Raw genomic sequence first — 22,206 nt, forward strand, 5'->3', positions numbered from 1 at the left:
CCATAATGAGTGGATATGTGGGGTGAATTTGCCCCCGAGAGCTTCAGGGTTGATATTTTCATAGACGGTGGTCATTGAGCACCCTCCGTCAGGAAAGTTTCAGCCCCCTCCCCCCACTAACCCTTCCCACGTTTTTGAGATAGCCCTCCTTTTCTGAAATTATCATAAAATTCATTTTTAGGGCATTCCCATAACAATTTTAATCCCTCCCTCTCCTATATTTTCCCCTCAAAAATGTTTGAATTAATCAGTAGTGTCTGAAAATCTTGACCAACTTAACGTCTAAAGTGGATTCTCAATTTGTTGGTATTTTGAGTGTGTCCAAAGAACAATGGTGACACGAAGGAGGAGTTCGGAGAGGAGAAATTGAAAAAATGATCTGATATTCAAACGCAGCGTCATCGAAACAGTAACAAAATCGATATATTACTTGTATTTTATAATTTTTTACGTGCTAAAAAGAGGTGCTTTTGTACCTTCTCCCCTTTCTTTTTTTGATGTACGTATACGTTCATCGTGCGGTTTGCCTGTGAGTTCTTCCATCGAAGATGATTCGTTCCAGATCGACTTTTTCTCTTACTCTATATCGTAGAATTATCGTTGGGAAAAGATTTCATCTATAGCATCAAAATAATACGGTTACAAATTTCAAATGACTCAATAAGTAGGCTCCTTTTAAGCGAAGATTTCCAAGCTTTTTCAATTGGATATTTTATGAACCTTATCGCTGTAGCTATAACATTACCTACCATATTTTTATAAAACTTTTCAAATCTTTTGAACATTTTCAACATTTTTGGTCAATTATTTATCTCTTATTCGCGTGATTGCTTTCCGTTTCTGAGTAGTTTTGTCAACATACTTGATCGATTACTGATCATGATTTTTTTATTGAAAAAAAAAAAAAAAATCAAGACACAATACCTTACCTCGATTAAAATAGTCGACTTCAATCGATCAGGGTCGTTTAGTGTCATGCTACGTGTTGCTGTTTCTTAAAAGCATTTTTCTGCTGTTAAGATACATAGAAAGAGCTAGGTGACTTTTTTTTTCAAAAAACATTGATGAACGATGAGACATGAAGAAGATATTCTTTTGAGATTTTCATGTTGCGATATTTAGACTTCTCAGAACATCGATTTTTTTGAAAATGAAAACGAAAAATTCCATACAAATAGTGCGAAAAAGTGCTAAAAATTTCAGAACATGGTGGAGTAGAATTATCGTTTATTGAAAATAGGTTCAACAAATAGGTATACAGGCTTGCTACAGCTTATACAGGCCCGTTTCTGGAAGTGACATCGACTATCCGAGACCCGACGCGACGTTCCGAGGCCCGTTAGCGGGTCTCGGAACGTTTTCCTATTAAAAACTATATTTTCATAATGTACACACTTCAGGGATGCTATAGACAAATTTTTGTCTGGGACTCACAAAGTAGGTATCATACCTACAGTATATACAGCTTACCTTACTTCACCCCACACAGAAACTTCATACTCGCGTCATTCCTGTATAAATCACTCCTTGGAGATCGCACCAACGGCTCTAGACCAGGCTTGATAGCCGCTAGCAAGGCGCATGCGCGAACGAATTTACCAGGCACTCTTTAAAATTTTTCCAAGTGTCAAAGACGCGGGCCTCGGATCGTCAGTACGATGTACCGGGTCTCGGATAGTAAGCAAGTTCCATATATATAAATATGCACGATAAAATACGAAATACAATTCAAGCAATACTTAAGGTACGAATATCAAAAGTTGTCGACAAGTTGTTCGAATATTTTGTCGACTTTATCGACAATTTTCTCTGGCATCCATCGGCGACCACAGTAGATAAATTATCGACGTCGTCGACTTTATCGACTGTTTGTCTGGTACAATTTAAGAATTTATCGACTTGAACCCTCTTGCAATCAGGAGCGCCTAGTCGCCTACTACTTGTACTAAAGTTGAAATCGTTGTTTTTCAATTGTCTGGGTCGGTTACTGGCCACCATCATCTACCCCTAAACACATAATGAAAAAAGCTGTTTCCCATCAGCATTTAACAAACAAGTCCCCACACATTGATGATGAGCGTGATTCATGGGAAGAGAATTCAGAAGACGATTTTCGAACAGACGATCTGTTATTTTTAATTGAACGATTCGGAGAGTCCCATGCGGAAAAACACCAGTTGTATTTACCAGTGGTACCAGCCTACTGGGATTTTCGACACCCACAGGTAAAAATACCACAGGTAATCACGACTGGTTATTACAAGTGGTTGTCACCACATGTAATAACTGGTCGTGATTACCAGTGGTATTTTTACCTGTGGGTGTCGAAAATCCCAGTAGGCTGGTACCACTGGTGGTTTCTTCTGGTAAATACAACTGGTATAAATTTTCGAATTGAGATGAAATGAATTGCGACCACATGTAAATCAAAAAGTCATATTTATTAGTATTATTGCTCCATTTCAGCTCGGTGAGTCTTCGGTTACTGCAACGATGACGACTGATTATTCATTCGTTGAACTTTTTTTTTCGCGTTGCCACACTTGTTTCTGATGCAATTATTCAACAGCTTCATTTCATTGGGAAAATGTTTCTCGGCGTAGTCTGAAAATTAAAGTTCAAAGTAAATAATAGCTATGCATATGCTTGTAATTGCATATAATATGTACTTCTCAAATAATTCACTTACTTTTGATTCTTTCGATTTTTATGGGATCCAATTGTTTTCGTGGCTGTGCCAGCTCAGGGTGTTTTTTGTAGAAATTGGGCACCTTTCCTGAGATAGTACTTTCAGCCATCTCCGCATCATCAAAACTTCGATCCATCGCATCATTTACAAATGAACTCAGATTGACTTTCGAACATTTGGCAAAGAATACCTGCAAATGTTTGGGGAAAAAATTAATTAGTGAAACAAATGAAACCTTGTCAATTTGACATGCACAGAAACAAAAAAAAATTCCAAGTACTGGCTTTCTCTGCAGTGTGGATAAGACACAAAAATAATTTGAGAAATATACACACCACTGCATTAAAAACTGAATCTGCACTTTCATCTGGTTTTTCTTCAGCTTTGTTTCCTAGTTCGTCAGATACGAGATTGTCACAAATAGATTTGGTTTTGTGATCGTCAAATACAGTTTCTTGACAAGAGTTAGTTGTTGATAGCTCGATTGCAGCTGATGATAAACCCAATTGTGAGCAAATGTTAGCTGATGATTTGTTTCGAGTCGATTCAACATCCGACAATGGCAATTTTTGAGTAAATTCAACAACAGACGATGGCAATTTTTGTGTAACAGCTGATGACATGTCGCACTGCCTTGCTGAAGTAGCTGGAGTCCTCATTAGATTTAGCATATCCTTCAGCTTTTCTTCCATCTCCGATAAATCTTAAATTGAATAAAAACAAAATGAATGTAGGGATAAAAAAAAAATTGGCATTTGAGAATACTTAGTATAGTTTATACTCATCAATAGATGTGGATCGTTTATTGAATTACACTAAATTCAATCAATACTATACATAGGATGGTTCACATTCAAATTTAAGGAGGAGGAAGTGATCCAAATTTGAAAAAGAAATCGTATCAAAGTTAATAAAGTTATACAACTTTTGATATCAAGTACCCATATCATTATATGCAGTGAAATTGCAAAATTTTTTAAGCTAGAATTCCACAATGATCCACATCAATTGTAAACAAATGAGTAAAATATAGATACTAGGAAACAATCAGGCCACCCCTGTATCAGGGTTACAAAACATTCGAATCCAAATGATTCGAATCCGGATTCTAATCCATTCTTGGATTCGAAAAAATTTATTCGAATCCGATAATCTGATGTGGATTTGTGACAATGATTTGAATCCGAAAAAGCAAGTCGGATTCGTGAAATTATTCAAATCTTTTTGATGGATCCATAAATTTTCAATTTTCTCGTTTTAGATCACAAATTTTTGGGAAAGAACCTGTATTTGTGAATTCGAATCCGGATTCGAATCCAACAAATCTTAAGGATATTTCATCGAATGGTAATGTTATGATTGAAAGTTCGAAAATGACTGAAATTGGGATCTAATTATTTTAAATAATTTAAATTACCATATAAAACCATTGTTTGTTGAAAAAATTTGGATTCGTGGATTAGAATCAGATTCGAATCCACAAATCCACATAATTATTCGAATCCGATTCAAATCCACGGATCAGACCCAATTATTTGAATCCGATTCGAATCCAAAAAACAGGAGTGATTCATGGATTCGGATTCGAATCCATTTCGTACTGGATTCGTTGCAACCCTGCCCTGTATGCAGAGGGGTGAGTAATAATTACCTATCAATTAATAATAATTATGCAGTATAAGTATATTGGTAATGGATATGGATAAATATTACGAACATTTACGAGATGTTGCAATCGTTTTAATTTCTTTGAGTTCTCGTTTGGTCGTTTTGACTTCATCCTTCAAACACTTGTTTTCTTGTTTCAATGCAGAGTTATCTTTTCTCTCCAGCAATAGTTCTGCTTCTAAGACAGAAACTTTCTTTCTCCATTCTTCGATTTTCATTTGGTCGTCGTCGGTGTCGCTGTCATCAGTGTGGCTGTCGTCATCTTCTGAAGACGGGATCGGAGTTGATCGTTTACGTGGTGTCCGTTCTTTCTTCATACCACATGGCATGGGTTTTTTCGTAACAGGTTGCGCCGATTCTGTACTTGAGATAATACCAGCATCAATTTCGTTCATTAGATTGATCATGTTTTGTTGTGTATTATCAGCGAGCTCTTTTTTTTTACTTTTTGAATCGGATAATTTTTGCTGAAATGAAAAACGATTGAGTGAATAAATTTCCATTTTAGAAAATTCTATCTAACTTTAATACATAATTATACTAAAACAGGATTTCAAATGTTTTCAATGGCTGTCATAACGTTCTGTAATATTTAATAAATAGTTTAGTATTTTATCAATTTGTTTTTGTTCTGTGTTCTGTAAAAGTATTACTAGGGTTACTATAATTTCATACAGGTAAGGACAGCCGACATCTTCCATCCAACCTTGAACACAACAACATTAGAATGCATCTGTATGCATATAACTTTCCATATAAAAAATGTAATTTTTTTGATTGTTCGCGAGTTCGGGTGAACTTTCATGTGGTCTCAAATTAAAGACGATGAAATTCCCTATCGATTGGTGTTAAATTTTCATCATTTTGCGTAAAAATGACGATTTTATGAATACTTTTATTTTACTGATTTTTGCATACTATACGTACGTCATCTTTAAACTGAAAATACTCGAAATTTTCAGTGGACACATAGGTATTTGAGTACAGCAAAATGTTCGTGATTTTATCCTCTTTAAAATGAGATATTACCGAAAGCTCTACATGCAACCGTTCAAAAGTTTTCGAAGTTTTAAGTTGCGAAAACAAGCTGCGGATGGTAAGTATTGAACTTTGAATTAATATTACTCGAAATTTTCAGTGGACACATAGGTATTTTAATACATCAAAATGTTCGTCATTTTATCCTCTTTAAAATGGCTGTTTACCGAAAGCTCTACCTTCAAATGTTCAAAAGTTTTTGAACTTCAAAGTTGCGGAAAGTGGTCAAATTGTGTTATTACGGTTATCATGTGTTATCAGTAAGTTATAGTTTTGATCAGTAACCACTTTTTGCAACTTTGATCTTCAAAAATTTTTGAACATTTGAAGGTAGAGCTTTCGGTAAACAACCATTTTAAAGAGGATAAAATGACGAACATTTTGATGCATTAAAATACCTATGTGTCCACAGAAAATTTCGAGTAATATTAATTCAAAGTTCAATACTTACCATCCGCAGCTTGTTTTCGCAACTTAAAACTTCGAAAACTTTTGAACGGTTGCATGTAGAGCTTTCGGTAATATCTCATTTTAAAGAGGATAAAATCACGAACATTTTGCTGTACTCAAATACCTATGTGTCCACTGAAAATTTCGAGTATTTTCAGTTTAAAGATGACGTACGTATAGTATGCAAAAATCAGTAAAATAAAAGTATTCATAAAATCGTCATTTTTACGCGAAATGATGAAAATTTAACACCAATCGATAGGGAATTTCATCGTCTTTAATTTGAGACCACATTAAAGTTCATCCGAACCCGCGAACAATCGAAAAAGTTGCATTTTATACATGCATAATTGTATGCATACTATGATAAGATAACATGTTTATCCATTTCTTGGATGGGCAATGGCGGCTGTCCGTACCCATAACGAAGTTTATAGTAGCCTTAGTATTACAAAACAACAGTGTTGGCAAAACGAAATTATTTCGTTTTGTAAAATGTTAAAAAAAACGCAAAACGAAACGAAATAAAAAAACGCAAAACGAAACGAAATAAAAAAACGCAAAACGAAACGAAAACAAAACGAAACGAATTGCTTCTCCATATTACATAACGTTATGATAAACGAAACAAAATTAATTTCATTTTGCCAACACTGCAAAACAATAGAAATGTTTGATGTTTTGAAAAAATTGAAAGAAGAAATAATTACATGAAAATGAAAAATTTCAAGTCTTTTGACCTATAATTCATCAATTATTGATTTTTCGTGTTCATTTATGATTTTGTTTGTAAGTAGGATGTGCAAAATTTCGATGTTTTAGTAACTTTATTTGCTCTTCAAATTCTTGTTCAATAAAGTCAAAATCAAGTTATGGCAATTAACGCTAATCAAAACACAAAAATGAATAATATAATAAAGAATTTTTCATAGAACAGAAACTGAAAATCCTTTCATTAATAATCATAATTAAAACTGGCACAATGCTGATGAATGAATAGCAAAATTTAAAATAGAAAGTTGATGTTATTTACACTAATTCCTTGAAGTATAATTATATACATACTTTTTTCAAATTGGCGACTTTCAAATCTTCTTGGTCTGGATCAGCCCTTTTTTTAAAATTTTTTCTATTCGATTTGTCGATTTTTGACTGTCCTGTGGTGGTAATATTCTTGACCATTTCCGTCATTTCCAACCAACCTATTTTCAAAAAACAATGTACATTGAAATCAAAAAATTAACTTTGATTTTTACAAAAATTTGGATTGGACCCTCTCTTTCCCTTTTATTTTAAATTTCAAGTAGGTAACCATACTTTATGATTCTGTATAAAGGAAATTATCGAACTAAGTGAAATGAAATAAATGGAAAATACTAAAAACTGCACCAGTATTTTAAACTGCTTTAAAATTTGTAAAGACGAACGAAAGGTTTACAGAAATATTGGCCTTCTAAATTTTGCTTCTCATTATTTATCAATTTTACGAAATAGAACTCTCTTGTTTTCCTTTCTTTTTATATAAATTTTTAATTTTTTATAATTTGCCAAATCATTGAAATTCAAGAACAATTAAAAGAGAAATTTTTCGTGTTTAGTAAGAATTGCAAATTTTTATAGCAAATATGAGAACAAAAAGTTGTACTAGACATTGAAGCTATGGAACTAAACCACATTCCTCCTCTCACATGGCTATTGATCTATTTTTAAAAATCTATTGTTTGTAAAATCTTATACAACTTACTTCCAACACCATATATTTTTGTTCCTGGCCATAGCTCCCACTTCAAATTCTTCTGTTTAGCTACTGCTCTTGCCATTTTTGGAGGTGGTTGTACTTCTACATTCTTCGGCCACTTAATCGTAATTGGAATGGAGTCATCTATTACTTTTTGAAAGTCGTCTTCATTTTCAGGCAATATCACCCATGGTTTATATCCCACAGCTACACTGCCATCACCCTCAGCACCGTTAAACTCGCAGCACACTAAATCTGCAGTTGAATAATCAATTTCATCGGTCATTTTCGTTGCCTAAAAAAATAAAACATCAAGTACCATAACAGAATTTGAATCACTTTTCACATATGCTTGGCTTATCTGTAATAAACTTACGTCTATACTTGGTGAAAACGGGGCAATTTGCAATTAAACTGACACTTTCCTGACTTATATCTTCCTCGTGATCAGAGAATGACTCGAAATCAAGCGAAGTACTTCTACGTTTACTTGAGAGGGGATAGTTTGCCAAAATGCTAACGCTCTTCTGACTGCTACTGTCACTGCTTATTTCTTCCGGATCAGAGAATGACTCAAGATTAATTAACGATGCACTTTTAAGTTTTGTTGAGAAAGGATGATTCGCTAATAAGCTGACGCTCTTCTGACTATCACTTCCTTTATCTGAATACTGATCCAAAAGAGTCGAGTACTTATCTAAAAGAGTCACGTATTCCCAAAGTAATTCTTTCACGCAATCACTGCACCTGGGTACTGGATATCCTACAAAACACAATAATTATCATTTCAATTCGGTATTTCAAATTTGATATCAGCTTTATGCAATCTGAGTACATCTATGTACTCGAGTCATGAACTATATGGAAGCGCCGATGGACACAATGTAAATTCGTCAACAATAGTAAAATATTAGAGCTGGGTGTGTAGGGCCAGTGAATAGTTAGAAAAAGTACATATTTCAACTAATAAGTATGAGTTGCATCATAAATACACTTTTTTTCAGCTTAATCCGGCCATGAAGACTTACAGACGAATTTACAATGTGTTTATTGGCACAAACACGTTGATATAATTTCGATGTAAATATTATACATTCAATATTTTACTTACTTTTATTCTTGAACGTAATGAATTCCATTAATCGGAATTAATGTTGACATCACTTTAAATTGCACAAAATATAATCCAAACAAGACGATTAGATATTTCTACAAAATTCACAAAGCACAATTCTCACATCAACAATTCAACATGGACGACTTCATTAGTATTCTGAAATTTGGTATAAAAATGATTTTGAAATTCAACCAATAGCGATCGAGTATTTACTTTTTTTCGTCATGTGTACGTGACCACGTGAGCAGAACAGAACATATGGATATGTGATGGGGCATGCTTGTTTACAAAGTGATTATCACGTACGTTGTGTTGGGTTGATTTTTCATTTTTCCATCAATTTGATTACGTTAATTATTTGTTTGATAATTTCTAATTGGAAATTGCAAATGAAATGTGACCATGTACCCTAGGAAAATGGAGACGATAATAATTATGATTCAAAATTGCTTTAGATAAGTATAATTGTGTAATATTGAGTGTATCATTAAGAAATAAAGTATTTAGATACTTTGTGAAATGATTTGGAATTTGTTTCCAGATATCACCTTGATTTACCATATGGTCAACAACAGCTGATCTACGTTATGCTTGATATTTCCCTCCAAAAATTATTTCCAGGAGTTATGGTTTCATTAAATCCGTTTTGTAAGTGTATTTTTTTTATTGTACATACATCCAAAAATCCAGATTCATGTGTATTCGTAGTTGAATTTTTTTCTCATAAATACGCCATGGAAAGAATAAAACGAGTGAGACCTGTGAATTATAAACGGTGGTTGAAGATTCCTGAGTTGGAAATACCTCGTACAACTTTACTTTCTCGAAATAAACGAATACGTTTGAATGATGCTAATGTAAGTATAATCCTACTCATACCATATCCATAAAGTACAAAAATATCATTTATGTAGGTATCAAATTAGTACGATTACTAAAATCCTCTCTTGAGTTTTTACAAATTGGATTCATGTGGCTGTAGATATAAGAGATGAGTAACAATATCATATTATAACTGAACACCATATAACAAGACAAATAAATACGTTGAATTTTTTAAAAGTTGTATTCATATCTGTGCTGCATACACGTCATAATTGTCTAATTTCGGTTTCTAATTTTCTAATTCAATTTTGGAATTTTTTATTTACTTCATTAGATAGACGAAGGCAGTTCAACAGGTGGTGTCAACATGAATGAATGTTTTCAATTGGTGAGAAATGGTGATTACGACGTCAATGATTTGCTAGAATGCAGTTCGAACGAATTTCCAGAATTGATGATAAATGATGAAAGCAATGTTGCTGATATCAATTCATCAGAATGCCATAATCGATCACATGAATCGTTGATATTTGATGACAGTGGTGCTGATTTACGAGACTGTGGTGATGATCGGTCATCAATGCATGAGAAATCTCAACGTGTAAGTATACTTGTAGAAGCTCAACTTTAACTAGATTGGTCAAGAAAACTCATATAGACTGCTTACATTGGATACATTGTGATTATATAATCCATATACAATTTTTGAAAATTATATTAATTTTTTGATTCATCGAAAAGTTGGTTGTAAAATCCTATTTTGTCAAAAATCGTTTGTACCACCTTTTTACTTTCATTTACATATTTCATCTCCTGTAATACAAGGTATTATTTTGACGTAAACTATGTAAGCAGTCGATATACTATACTGTTCGTATAATATACTGCAGCCTTGTGTCACCGCTGCCGATATACCTATCCTAGCTATGCTACAAAATGATACTTCTAGTCACTAGTAATTTAATAAATTTTCGAATTGTGACTGAAAAAAGTTTGTTAGTCTAACCAAAAAATATGCATAAATGCTTAGTTAATGTACAGAACCAGGGTTGCAAAAGATTCGAATCCAAATGATTCGAATCCGGATTCGAATCCATTCTTGGATTTGAAAAAATTTATTCGAATCCAATAATCCGATGTGGATTTGTGACAATGATTCGAATCTGGAAAAGCATTATTCGAATCTTTTTGATGTATTCGTTTGATAACAAACGAATCCATAAATTTTCAATTTTCTCGTTGTAGATCACAAATTTTCGGGGAAAAACCTGTATTTGTGAATTCAAATCCGGATTCGAATCCAACAAATCTTAAGGATATTTCATCGAATGGTAATGTTATGATTGAAAGTTCGAAAATGACTGAAATTGGGATCTATAATTATTTTAAATAATTTAAATTACCATATAAAACCATTGTTTGTTGAAAAAATTTGGATTCGTGGATTAGAATCCGATTCGAATCCACAAATCCACATAATTATTCGAATCCGATTCTAATCCACCGATCAGACGAAATTATTTGAATCCGATTCGAATCCAAAAAACGGGAGTGATTCGTGGATTCGGATTCGAATCCATTTTGTACTGGATTTGTTGCAACCCTGGTACAAACTGAAGAAGCTTCTAAATTTGATATCCTTTAATTGTGTTTGTTCACAGAAGTTTTTGAATGGCTCGCCTATTTTCGCGGAAGAAGCTGAAATTTTAATAATGGCGTACATCATAAGATACAATTTGAATGATGAAGCAGTCGACGGATTGATACAATTATTTACAACATTGGTACCTGAATGTACGTTACCCAGGACAATTTATAGTTTTATGAAGAAATTTGACTCAAGGAAGGATGTTTCTGCTTTAAAAAGACATTTTTGCAGTGCATGCTCAATGATTATTTCATGTGGTAGCGACAAACGCGGAGCAATGTGTAGCAAATGTTCACGTGAGTGCAATAGTGATTTTTTTTATTACTTTCCAATCAAGGACGCTCTCACACAATTTGTGAACAGTTCGGATTACTTGATTATGATTAACCGACATGAATACAGCGATGTTAATGATGGTGAGTATTGTAAGAATAATCAGAACATAAGCAAGACAGATGTAACTTTACAATTGAATACTGATGGAGTTTCAATTTTCGATTCTTCAAATAAGTCGCTGTGGCCCATTCAAGTGCTCATTAATAATTTACCTCTCCTATTAAGAAGAAAATACCTACTGCTATGTGGACTATGGTTTGGCAAAAATAAACCAGACATGAATATGTATCTCAGACTGTTCGTTGAAGAAATGAAACAACTTTATGATGATGGAATCGTTAGAGAAGTGGATAACACTTTGGTAAAAGTTCATGTTGTATTATGTGTCTGTGATTCCGTAGCAAGACCCACATTGCAAAACATCAAACAATTTAATGGAGAGTATGGTTGCTCTTTTTGTTTACAAGAAGGAGAGATTTCCAAAAGAAGTACACGCATATATCCAAAAATGAGCATTTTGCCTATTAGAAATTTAGAACAGCACATGGCAGATGCTAGAAAAAGTATTGAAGGTAGGCCTACACCTATTAATGGCGTAAAAGGTCCGTCAGTTCTAATGCTGCTTCCCAGTTTTGACATAACAAAGTGTTTTTCCATCGATTATATGCATTCGGCGCTGCTAGGAGTTGTTAAGCAGTTCATTGAGCAATGGTTTGATTCAGCAAATCACGATCAGCCTTGGTACCTCGGTACAAAAGAGTCTGATTTTGATAAAAAATTACTGAGTATACGACCACCATGCGAAATTAGTTGGCTTCCTCGGCCAATTAGTACTAGAAAAAAGTGGAAAGCAAGCGAGCTCCGAAATTTTTTATTGTATTATTCGTTCTATTGTATAAGTGACCTTCTACCAACACGTTTTGTTAGCCATTGGTGTGCTTTAATATATAGTATCAGTACATTTCTTCAACCTTCGATAACTACAGAAGAATGGAGAAAAGCAACTGAGGCATTATTTCATTTTGTTATCAACATCGGAAACCTTTACAATAAAAACTTCTACAAATTCAATGTGCATCTACTTCTGCACCTACCCATTTGTGTTCGAGAATTTGGTGCTCTTTGGGCAACATCTTGTTTTCCTTTTGAACACTATAACGGAATTTTGAATAAATTATTCGTAAATGCAACAGGTGTTCAACAGCAAATTTGCAAAAACTATTTTCGATTTAAAAAACTGATGTTGGAGTCTAACAAATTTTATGACTCGTCCGCTTTTTTAGATCAGGTACCATTAGGTAAACAATTATTCATCAACTTCATGAATGGTGACAAAGATGAAAATCTGCAGCTGACTGGTGACGTCTACCAATTTTCTGTTAGAAAAACACGTGCAACTATCAGTATATCCGAGCAACGTTCTATTGAGGCAGTATTGGACTCGAAGATTGACATTAATGCAGTCACATTGTATCAGTTTTGTAACGTTAGAGGAATGCTGCTTCACTCATATGATTTCAACAAACTGAAGAGTCGCAACAATAGTATCGTTCAGTTACAAGACGCAACTGTGATCATGGTGTGTAAAATTTTGAAGGTTTTTATCACGTCTCCTATCGAAATAAATGAAAAAAGGATTGTGATAGAAGCGATTCCAGCTACAAAAAGGATTAACAATTCAAATCTACCCAAGCAAAACAAATTTATTGCTTCTGTAACCAAGGAGTTGGTTTTTAATTGTACACGACAACGTATCTTTGTTCTGCCTGAAATGATTCAGAAAAAGTGCGTTTCCATTAACGTAATTGGTGATGATGATGGTATTAACTATACATTGGCAACCCCATTAGCTAACCATTTAGAAAATGGTTGGTGAAGAATATATAGCTGCGTATATATTAATGATCGTATTATATGTGCATGATAATTAGGTATATACATATATCATTATTTATTAATTGTCATAATTTTTTATTTTTTTTTTATTTTATCAACCCATGCAGATATATGTTGCACTCGAATTATATTTCAAATAAATAATATAAATATGATCTTGCAAACATTAATAAGCCTAAATTGAAACATTTCATTTTTTTAAGACCATTGCTCTTTCTTCATATTTTTATTAAAATCATGTTTTCTAGTTCTCATGGTCATACATTTCATGGATTTTACTCATTTCTCAAAGCGCGTATTGATGCAATTCAAGTCTTAACATACTATACATAACTCTTGAAAATAATATGTATGTACATAGATGATATTTTGCCATAATAATTTTTTTTTTTAAATTGAAGGCAATGGCTACAGGTACTACTAGTAACATGAAATACTTACCAGTGATAAATTTTTACCACTGATAAAAACTACTTATACACCAGTGGTAAATATTTACCACTTGTCAAAACCATACCACTGGTACCATTAAATACCAGTGGTAAATTTTTACCACTTATAAAGACTACTGGCACACCAGTGGTAAATTTTTACCACTCATAAAGACTACTGGCACACCAGTGGTAAATTTTCACCACTGGTGAAAACTACTGGTACACCAGTAGTATTTTATTTTACTACTGGTGTTTTTCCGCATGGGGTGACTGGGCGATTTTTTAATTTCAATTTTGGATTCAAGCTTTCTGGCCGGATACATTTTTCGAGCAACAGAGCGATTAATGGTTACCTTTTTAGGTCTGGTTTTTACTCTTCCAGCCTCTGGATTTAACGTATCACTCGATGGGGTTGCGGTTTGACGTTTCGCGGTGACAGGACGGCTTGGGCCACTTCTGAGATTATCTGATTTGGTAGCTTTTCTGGAGTCTGTTGTATTCTGCTTTTTTTCTCGGCGATTAACCGATCTACAGTTTCTTCTTCGGTATCAGGAAACTCGTTAATATCACGATTGGCCTCCACTAGTAGGTATATATTCTAATTGTGGGGTGATTTCCGTGTTGGACTGAATATCACGAGCTGCGCTTGAAGAATTGATCGAAATTGAACATTTCGAACGATGAATTAAAAAGACAGGCATCTTTAAAAATTGGGGTTTCGATTTCAGAACATGACGAAGTAAAAAAAATTATGCTGTTACAAATTTCAAATGTCTCATTTTATTCATTCCTAATGAGGTTTACTGGATGCCTTTTAGCGAAGATTTATAAGTTTCTTGAGATGAATATTTCTGAATTTTATCGCTGTACCTGTATTGTTACCATTTTTTTTTTTTTACAAAACTTTTCAAATTTTTGGAGTTTTTTTCCTTTTTGAGCAGTTTTTTCAACATGCTCGATCGATTACTCCTCATAATTTTTTGTTGAAAAAAAAATTGAAAACAGAATGAATTAAGACACAATACTTTACCATAAACAAATTCTCACCATCTGTTGGGAGTTAGTTCCTTACAAACCGGTTCGTTTCTAATTTAATGACAATCCCGGCGGCGGACGAGTAACAGGAATCGCAGGGAAAATTTAAAGTTGAAATGATTGATTTTGAATTTCCTATTTCTTCTCATCGACACTCAACAAACAAGATCCCACTCCTTGATGATAAGCGTTACTCATGGGAAGAGGATCACGCATTTTTCTACAATGAAGATGGCTCTTACAAGATGCTAAAGTGATAAAGCTGCTGTAGATAGGTAGGTACATAGTTTCAATGTTGATCTTGATATGTAGCTGAAAAAATTTTAAACAGATAAAGCTAAGTATACAGGATGTCCGGTGAGTGGATGTCGATACTTCAGATTTGGATAAAAGCAGGTACGACTTAGACTGTTATGAGGAGGTGTGGCATATTTTCAAAATTGAAGGGGCAAAAAGTTTTCAGAATCCAAGAGCCGAAGTTCAATTTTGACCGTGGGGGGTCGTCAGTATATTGTACTTTGAAAAATAATCAAAATTATGCCTTTAAATTTTTAGCAAATCGAAAATTAATGAGTTTCAACAACTTTTTCAAATTTTAGGATAAGAAGACAAATGACCATAAACCATAACAAAATACGTTCATTTTTTAACGTAGTATTCACCATCGTATTTATTTTTTTCATCACGATTTTCTGAAATTGAAAATCGTTTGTAGTCCCTTCAATGTGCAAGTTTGGCAGAAAGTCATAATTGGCAATTTTGTTCATTTTTTAAAGTACATACTGCCGGCCCCATGGTCAAAATTGGATTTTGGCTCTTGAATTTGAAAAAGTTTTTTGCCCCTTCTACCTTCACATAACCTTTTTTCTTAGTCCTAGAAGTACCTGGTTCCAAATCTGAAGTTTGTACCACCACTCGCTGTACATCCTGTATAGGTAGGTAAAGCACAAACCCTCTTGCAATTGTGTCATATCTAGGGATCTACACATTGTGTTGCTTTTTCTTCTTTGAGAATATTCTTACTTTGTGCCTGTTACCGTAATAAATAATTACTACTTCAAAGGGGAGAACTAAGAAATACTCCAAGGAGAATAACTTACCTGGCTAGCTCAGCAGGATGGCGTTATAAGAATAAACCACAAGTTGTGGATTAAATCGACACATTTGAGTACACAAAAGGCATTTAATCCGATTAAACAGTGTCCCATTAGACAATTAACACAAAATATGAACAAATTAACCAAGATTATACGAAATTAACAAGATTCACAGATTACAACGATGGTTGGTCTGAGAATATATCTATCCGCGCAATGAAGTGACGTATTTAACACAATAGTCCATCTCTCCGGCCAAAAGAAACAGAACTACGCCGTTCCACACGCTCGTAGCTGCATCTAGGGTGCAGCTCCGAGTAGGACAACGCAGTGTTACCATAGGGAGTAATACATAATAGTACTACATAGGCAGGTTAGGCATATGCGGATATAACACTTCAAATCGTGTTTTTTCTCTTAAGATACATAGAAAAAGCTGGGTGACTTTTTTCTTCAAAAAACATCGGTGAATGGTGAGACATAAAGAAGACATCTTTTTGAGATTTTCATGTTGCGATAATTATTTAGACTTCTCAGAACATCGATTTTTTAGAAAAAAAAAAAACGAGTAGAATTATCGTTTCCTTATTGAAAAAGATTTCATCCAGAGCATCAGAATATTTCTGTTACAAATTTCAAATGTCTCATTCTATTCATTCTTGATGAGTTTTATTATGGGTATCTTAGGGCGAAAATTTCCACGTTTTTTTGAACGGACATTTACAAATTTTATTGTTGTACCTTCAATGTTATCTTGTTTTTATAAAACTTTTCGAATTTTTGTAACATTTTCAAAATTTTTAGCCAATTATTTCCATTTTGAGTGATTTGTTTTCCTTTTTCAGCAGGATTTTCAACTTGCTTAATCCAATTACCCATTATGATTTTTTTGTTAAAAAAAAAAAAACGAAACAAAATAAATCAAGACACAATACCTTACCTAAACTTATTTTATCGGACCAATCTTCTCTCTCGTCTACGATTTGTGAGTGGCACGATTGATTGTCGTTGACGGTTTACCTGTAAACATAATAAAATCACAAATAGTTATCCATTTATAGGACTATGTACCCTGCCTATGAGCAATGATTGATAATTGACTTCAGTCAGATCAGCTGAAAGACCGTAATAGGTGGATAAGTGGGGTGAATTTGCCCCCGAGAGCTTCATGGTTGATATTTACATTTGATGGTAGGTGGTATCATTGATCAACCTCCGTCCGGAAAGTTTCAGACACCCCTCCTCGTTTTTTAAATACATACGTCACTTTTTCTAAAATTATCATATGATTCATTTTTAGGGGCATTCCCATATAGATGAACAATGATCCCTCTTGCAATCACGGTTTCGAAGGAACAAGAAATTTTGTGTACAACTGTTTGTGAGTTATTTCTGGTTTTTAAGAGATTTTTTTTTATCTGATAAGGTAAAAAGAGGTAAACTTTTTTCTTCTAAAAATATCAATAACGATGAGACGCGAAGAAAACATCTTTTTGAGATTTTTATGTTGGGATATTTAGACTCCTCAGAACAGTGATTTTTTGAAAAGAAAAATGAAAAGTGCCATCAGATCATGATGCAGTAGAATTATCGTTATAGAAGGAGCTTTCATCTAGAGCATCAATATATAATGCTGTTACAAATTTCAAATGACTCATTTTATTCATTCTTAATGAGTTTCATTAGCTACTGTTTTATAAAATTCTTCAAATTTTTGTAACATTTTCAAAATTTGTAGCCAATTATCTCCATTTTGAGCAGTTTTTTCAACATGCCTAGGTATCCAATTATTCATCACAATTTTTTTGTTGAAAAAAAAAAGAAGAAATAAATCAAGACACAATACCTTACTTCGATTGAACCCTTTGTGGAGATAGATTTTTGCTTATCTGAATGTGTGAGCACATCTCAAAGTGCAGTACTCATCACAGATGCTAGCTACCTACTTGAGGCCTAGCAGTACCTAGCTTCTATGAGCTTTGTGGGTACCTGGCAACTTACCGCCTCGTTACCTACTTTTCGACATTTACCGTATGAAATAAGAAAAGTCTTCAGTTATACTTTGCATCGTTTATTGTTCATAAATCAAGTATAGAGTAGTAACTTACTCAAGCTTATCATACTGGCCTGTACAGTATTACAAAAGTTGAGAGATAGCATTCTAAATGCCTTAAGGAGTGCTAAAGCACATCACCACAGGGAACAGGAACAATAAACTGATGTGGGAAGGTCCATCTATGTTACTCTTTCAAAAGAGATTTTAAATAAGGATGAACTTGCAAGTTTTATGTAATAACCAAGCACTCGAGTGCATCTGACAATCTCAATCAGCGCAACTGGAACTCAATCTATTTCAAAATAGATCACTTGATCATTGCTTCACCAGTTCATATTTTGAAATACTACTGGACTTACGCAACTAGTTTAGATAACTAGATTTATGCAAAATTGCAAATATGAGAATAGGTACAAGCCTATCTCATCTCTGAAACGCCGATGTACCAATGTTATATCATTGGGAGTCGCCAAATGACTGGTTTCTCTAGCGTTTCTCTTTCAATACGAAGTTCTATGAGAATTAATCCGCTAGAGGTCGTATTATGGAACTATTTAGTATGTTGACTATTGGCAGAATGAATTTCTATCGCTTACGCAACTGAAAATACAGCACAATCTGTCTAGTACACCTTTCATCTAGGTAACTGTGGTATATGCTTGAAAATGTTTTTTCAAAATATTAATATAGGTACCCATTGGTAGCCAGTCATAGTAGTATTGATGAATTCCAAAGAACTTACCTCATGACTCTACAAACAGCCCTACCACATCACATTACCCCTGCTGAGTTTTACTGTTGGATTTAAATTCTTCTCTTCGAACTCGGTATTTTGTTTACTATACCTACCCATGACTCATTGCTTGTCATTGCTACCAAAAATATTGAATTTTGACTCGTCAGTGGTAATTTCAAATCACTCATTTTAGTCATAACTAATGATTTTAGTGAGTGCCTTTTAGCGAAGATTTGCAAGTTTTTTTAGATGAATATTTCTGAATTTTATTGCTGTAGCTGTATTGTTATCATTTTTTTTTTACAAAACATTTTCAAATTTTTGTTATACCTACCTATTTTTAAAATTTGTATCTACTCAATCTTCTCCATTTTCAGTGAGTATGCTCAATCGGTTACTCGCCATCATAATTTTTTGTTGGAAAAAAAAATTGAAAACAAATTATTTTTTGCATTGTGATTTTTTGAAATTAAAAATTCATTTATACCTAAGTCCCTTCAATTTGCAAGTTGGACAAAAAGTCATAATAAGTAAGTTTGTTGATTTTTCAAAGTACCATCGTCTTCCATGGTCAAAATTGGATTTTGGCTCTTGGATTTTGAAAAAGTATTTTGCCCCTTCAATTTTCCAGATAGACCACACCTTCACATAACCTTTTTTCTTGGTCATACTCAGTTTATCTAAATCTGAAGTTTGCACCACCACTTGCCAGACACCCTGTATAGGTAAAGCATGAACCCTCTTGCAATCGTGTTTTTGAAGAAACAAGTAAGAAATTATCAATTGTGTTTTTGAAGGAACGAGTAAGAAATTATCAAATGAAGAAACCTTTCTGCTGTTAAGGTACATAGAAATAGGTAACTTTTTTCTTCAAAAAACATTGATGAACGATGAGACGCGAATAAGACGCCTTTTTGAGATTTTTATGTTGCTATATTTTTAGACATCACAGAACAGCACTTTTTTTGTAAAGAAAAATGAGAAATGCCATAAATAGTGCGAAAAATTGTAAAAAATTTCAGAACATGATGAAGTGGAATTATCGTTTGAAGAAGCTTTCATCCAGAGCATCAAAATAAAGCTGTCACAAATTTCAAATGACTCATTCTATTCATTCTTCAAATTTTTGTAACATTTTCAAAATTATAGCCAATTCTCCATTTTGAGTGGTTTGTTTTTCTTTTTTAGAAGTTTTTTCAGCATGCTTAACCAATTACCTACTTAACGATTTTTTTATTGAAAAAAAAAATGAAAAAATGAAAAATGAGTAAATTAAGACACAATACTACCTTACCTATGAGCAACGAAAAGTTGAACTTTAAGTTCTTGCGAAATTGCGAAATAATAGCGAAAATAAAATTGGAATAAATTTCCTTAAAAAGATGGAGAAATAATCTAGCCACGAGAGCATTAAAATTACAACCGTTTATTAACGTTGCTGAGGAAACAAAGGCGAGGATGATTCGTAGAAAATACACACGGTGGTGTAATTCGACGTATCCCTACCTCTGAGACTTTGAAGGCAACAGGAATTTAGCTACATCGATGGTTAGATGGAGATGAGGATTCTTTTGAATCCAAATCCTACCTAATTTGACGGGAGGGGAAGTAGTAAGTAGATAAAATTATCGTGACGTCATGCGACGACGAACGAATCGTATAACGTCGATGAACGACCGAACTGATTCGACTCTGTGATTTTCACAGAGTTGAAAATTACGAATACATATTTCGATTCGCAATTTTCAACAAGAATGCTGAAATTATACCTGAGAAAAAATGACTTTCTGATATTTCGTCAGATCTTTTTACATCTGTAATTATTTTAAGAATTGAGTCAGCTTAAGCCACAAACACATCCATGATTAAAAACTTTCCTCGAAGAGGAGACTTTATGCCGATTTCTGGAATTCTTCTGGTTTCTTAGCTGATGATCCATAAGCATAGCAAATACTCTCTTGCAATCAGATGTATCTGAGTCTGAGGCAGGATGATAAAATCGTGAATATATTATGTGTTATTGGTTCGGGTTATGGTAGCATAAGAATCATCTAATATGTTTTGTATTTTTTTTATGTTTTAGGTGAGTACCTATAGACCTATCTACAAATTTTCGTTGTGAACTACGTTATGTATAATATTACGAATACAGCACTTGTTGGAACGCTCCGAGGTGAGTTTATTTTTCAATTCACGCTTCAGGTTCCGTTCTCGTATTCGTCAAATTTAGTATCGTAGAATTGAACATCTTTTCGTTGGATAAAATTGGGAAGCTTTTTAACCCGATTGCTCTAAGAGATTTACCATTGAAAATCAGCTTTACGGAAATGCGAGGAAAATGTCCTCGTTGCTGTTTTTTTTTCAAAGTAGATGCGTTCATTTGTATATTTTTTAAAAATAATTTTGATTGAAATAGAAAAATGTATTGTGATAAGAATATCAAAAAGTCTGCATTATACCATCTTGAAAGTTGAGAACTATTGTGCAAGTTGTAATTCGTTATCATTTGTTTATGGATTATTTAAAATAATCATTAAGCATGTTTTTCTCGTTGCTTTACCACGGATGTCTATTGTCCATGTTACAATAATTTGATAATTTGTCAATTTTGAATAGGTACATATTTTGCAGTTTTTTCATATCAGTTTATTCAAATTCATTTCGAGGTTTATTTTGCACATTTTGAAAACATAGTTCCATAAAAGTCGAATTTTTGAATAAAAGAAAAAAAGTTTGCTTAATTTTTCAAATTGTTCGAAAATTTTTTTCGTGAATTTTTAAGAATTAAGTATTTATACTCGTATGTATTTACACATTGTGTTGCTGTTTCTTTAAAGCGTGTTTTTGCTGTTAAGATACATAGAAAAAGCTGGGTGACTTTTTTCTTCAAAAAACATTGGTGAACGATGAGACGTGAAGAAGACATATTTTTGAGATTTTCATGTTGCGATATTTAGACTTCTCAGAACATCGATTTTTTTGAAAATAAAAACGAATAGTTCCATAAATAGTGCGAAAAAGTGCTAAAAATTTCCGAATATGGCGGAGTAGAATTATCGTTTATTGAAAAAACTTTCATCCAGAGCATCAGAATATGTATTTTTGTTACAAATTTCAAATGTCTCATTATATTCATTCCTAATGAGTTTTATTAGGTAGGTACCTTACGACCAAAATTTCCAAGTTTTTTTAAATGGACAAGGACATTTATGAATTTTATTACTATCTATAGCTTTAATGGTTACCTTGTTTTTATAAAACTTTTCGAATTTTTGTAAAATTTTCGAAATTTTTAGCCAATTATTTCCATTTTGAGTGATTTGTTTTCCTTTTTCGGCAGTATCTTCAACATGCCTATCCAATTACTCGTTATGATTTTTTTGTTGAAAAAAAAAAGAAACGAAATAAATCAAGACACAATACCCTACCTAAACTTATTTTAT

General features: G+C 33.3%; 2 protein-coding genes and 1 long non-coding RNA gene across 3 annotated transcripts; 1 reads left to right on the forward strand and 2 right to left on the reverse strand.

The window, feature by feature from the left end:
• Positions 1-2,422: 2,422 nt before the first annotated feature.
• LOC135847623 (uncharacterized) lies at positions 2,423-3,095 on the reverse strand. The gene is made up of 3 exons (XR_010559205.1): positions 3,025-3,095; positions 2,690-2,879; positions 2,423-2,604 (listed from the first exon to the last, which is right to left on the reverse strand). It is a non-coding gene; the product is annotated as an uncharacterized LOC135847623 (long non-coding RNA).
• A 3,722-nt stretch (positions 3,096-6,817) lies between these two features.
• On the reverse strand, positions 6,818-9,386 carry LOC135847631 (uncharacterized). The gene is made up of 4 exons (XM_065367265.1): positions 8,695-9,386; positions 7,960-8,346; positions 7,590-7,878; positions 6,818-7,047 (listed from the first exon to the last, which is right to left on the reverse strand). Exons 1-3 carry the CDS (start codon positions 8,720-8,722, stop codon positions 7,859-7,861), a joined length of 435 nt encoding a protein of 144 aa, XP_065223337.1. The 5' UTR covers positions 8,723-9,386; the 3' UTR covers positions 6,818-7,047; positions 7,590-7,858.
• Positions 9,387-9,413: 27 nt separating this feature from the next.
• Positions 9,414-13,385, forward strand: LOC135846716 (uncharacterized). Its single transcript, XM_065365962.1, has 3 exons — positions 9,414-9,557; positions 9,860-10,126; positions 11,187-13,385. The coding sequence occupies exons 1-3, from the start codon at positions 9,435-9,437 to the stop codon at positions 13,383-13,385; spliced, it is 2,589 nt and encodes an 862-aa protein (XP_065222034.1). The 5' UTR covers positions 9,414-9,434.
• The last annotated feature ends 8,821 nt before the right edge of the window (positions 13,386-22,206 follow it).

Source organism: Planococcus citri, chromosome 1 (assembly GCF_950023065.1).
Source record: "Planococcus citri chromosome 1, ihPlaCitr1.1, whole genome shotgun sequence".
Lineage (NCBI taxonomy): Eukaryota > Metazoa > Arthropoda > Insecta > Hemiptera > Pseudococcidae > Planococcus > Planococcus citri.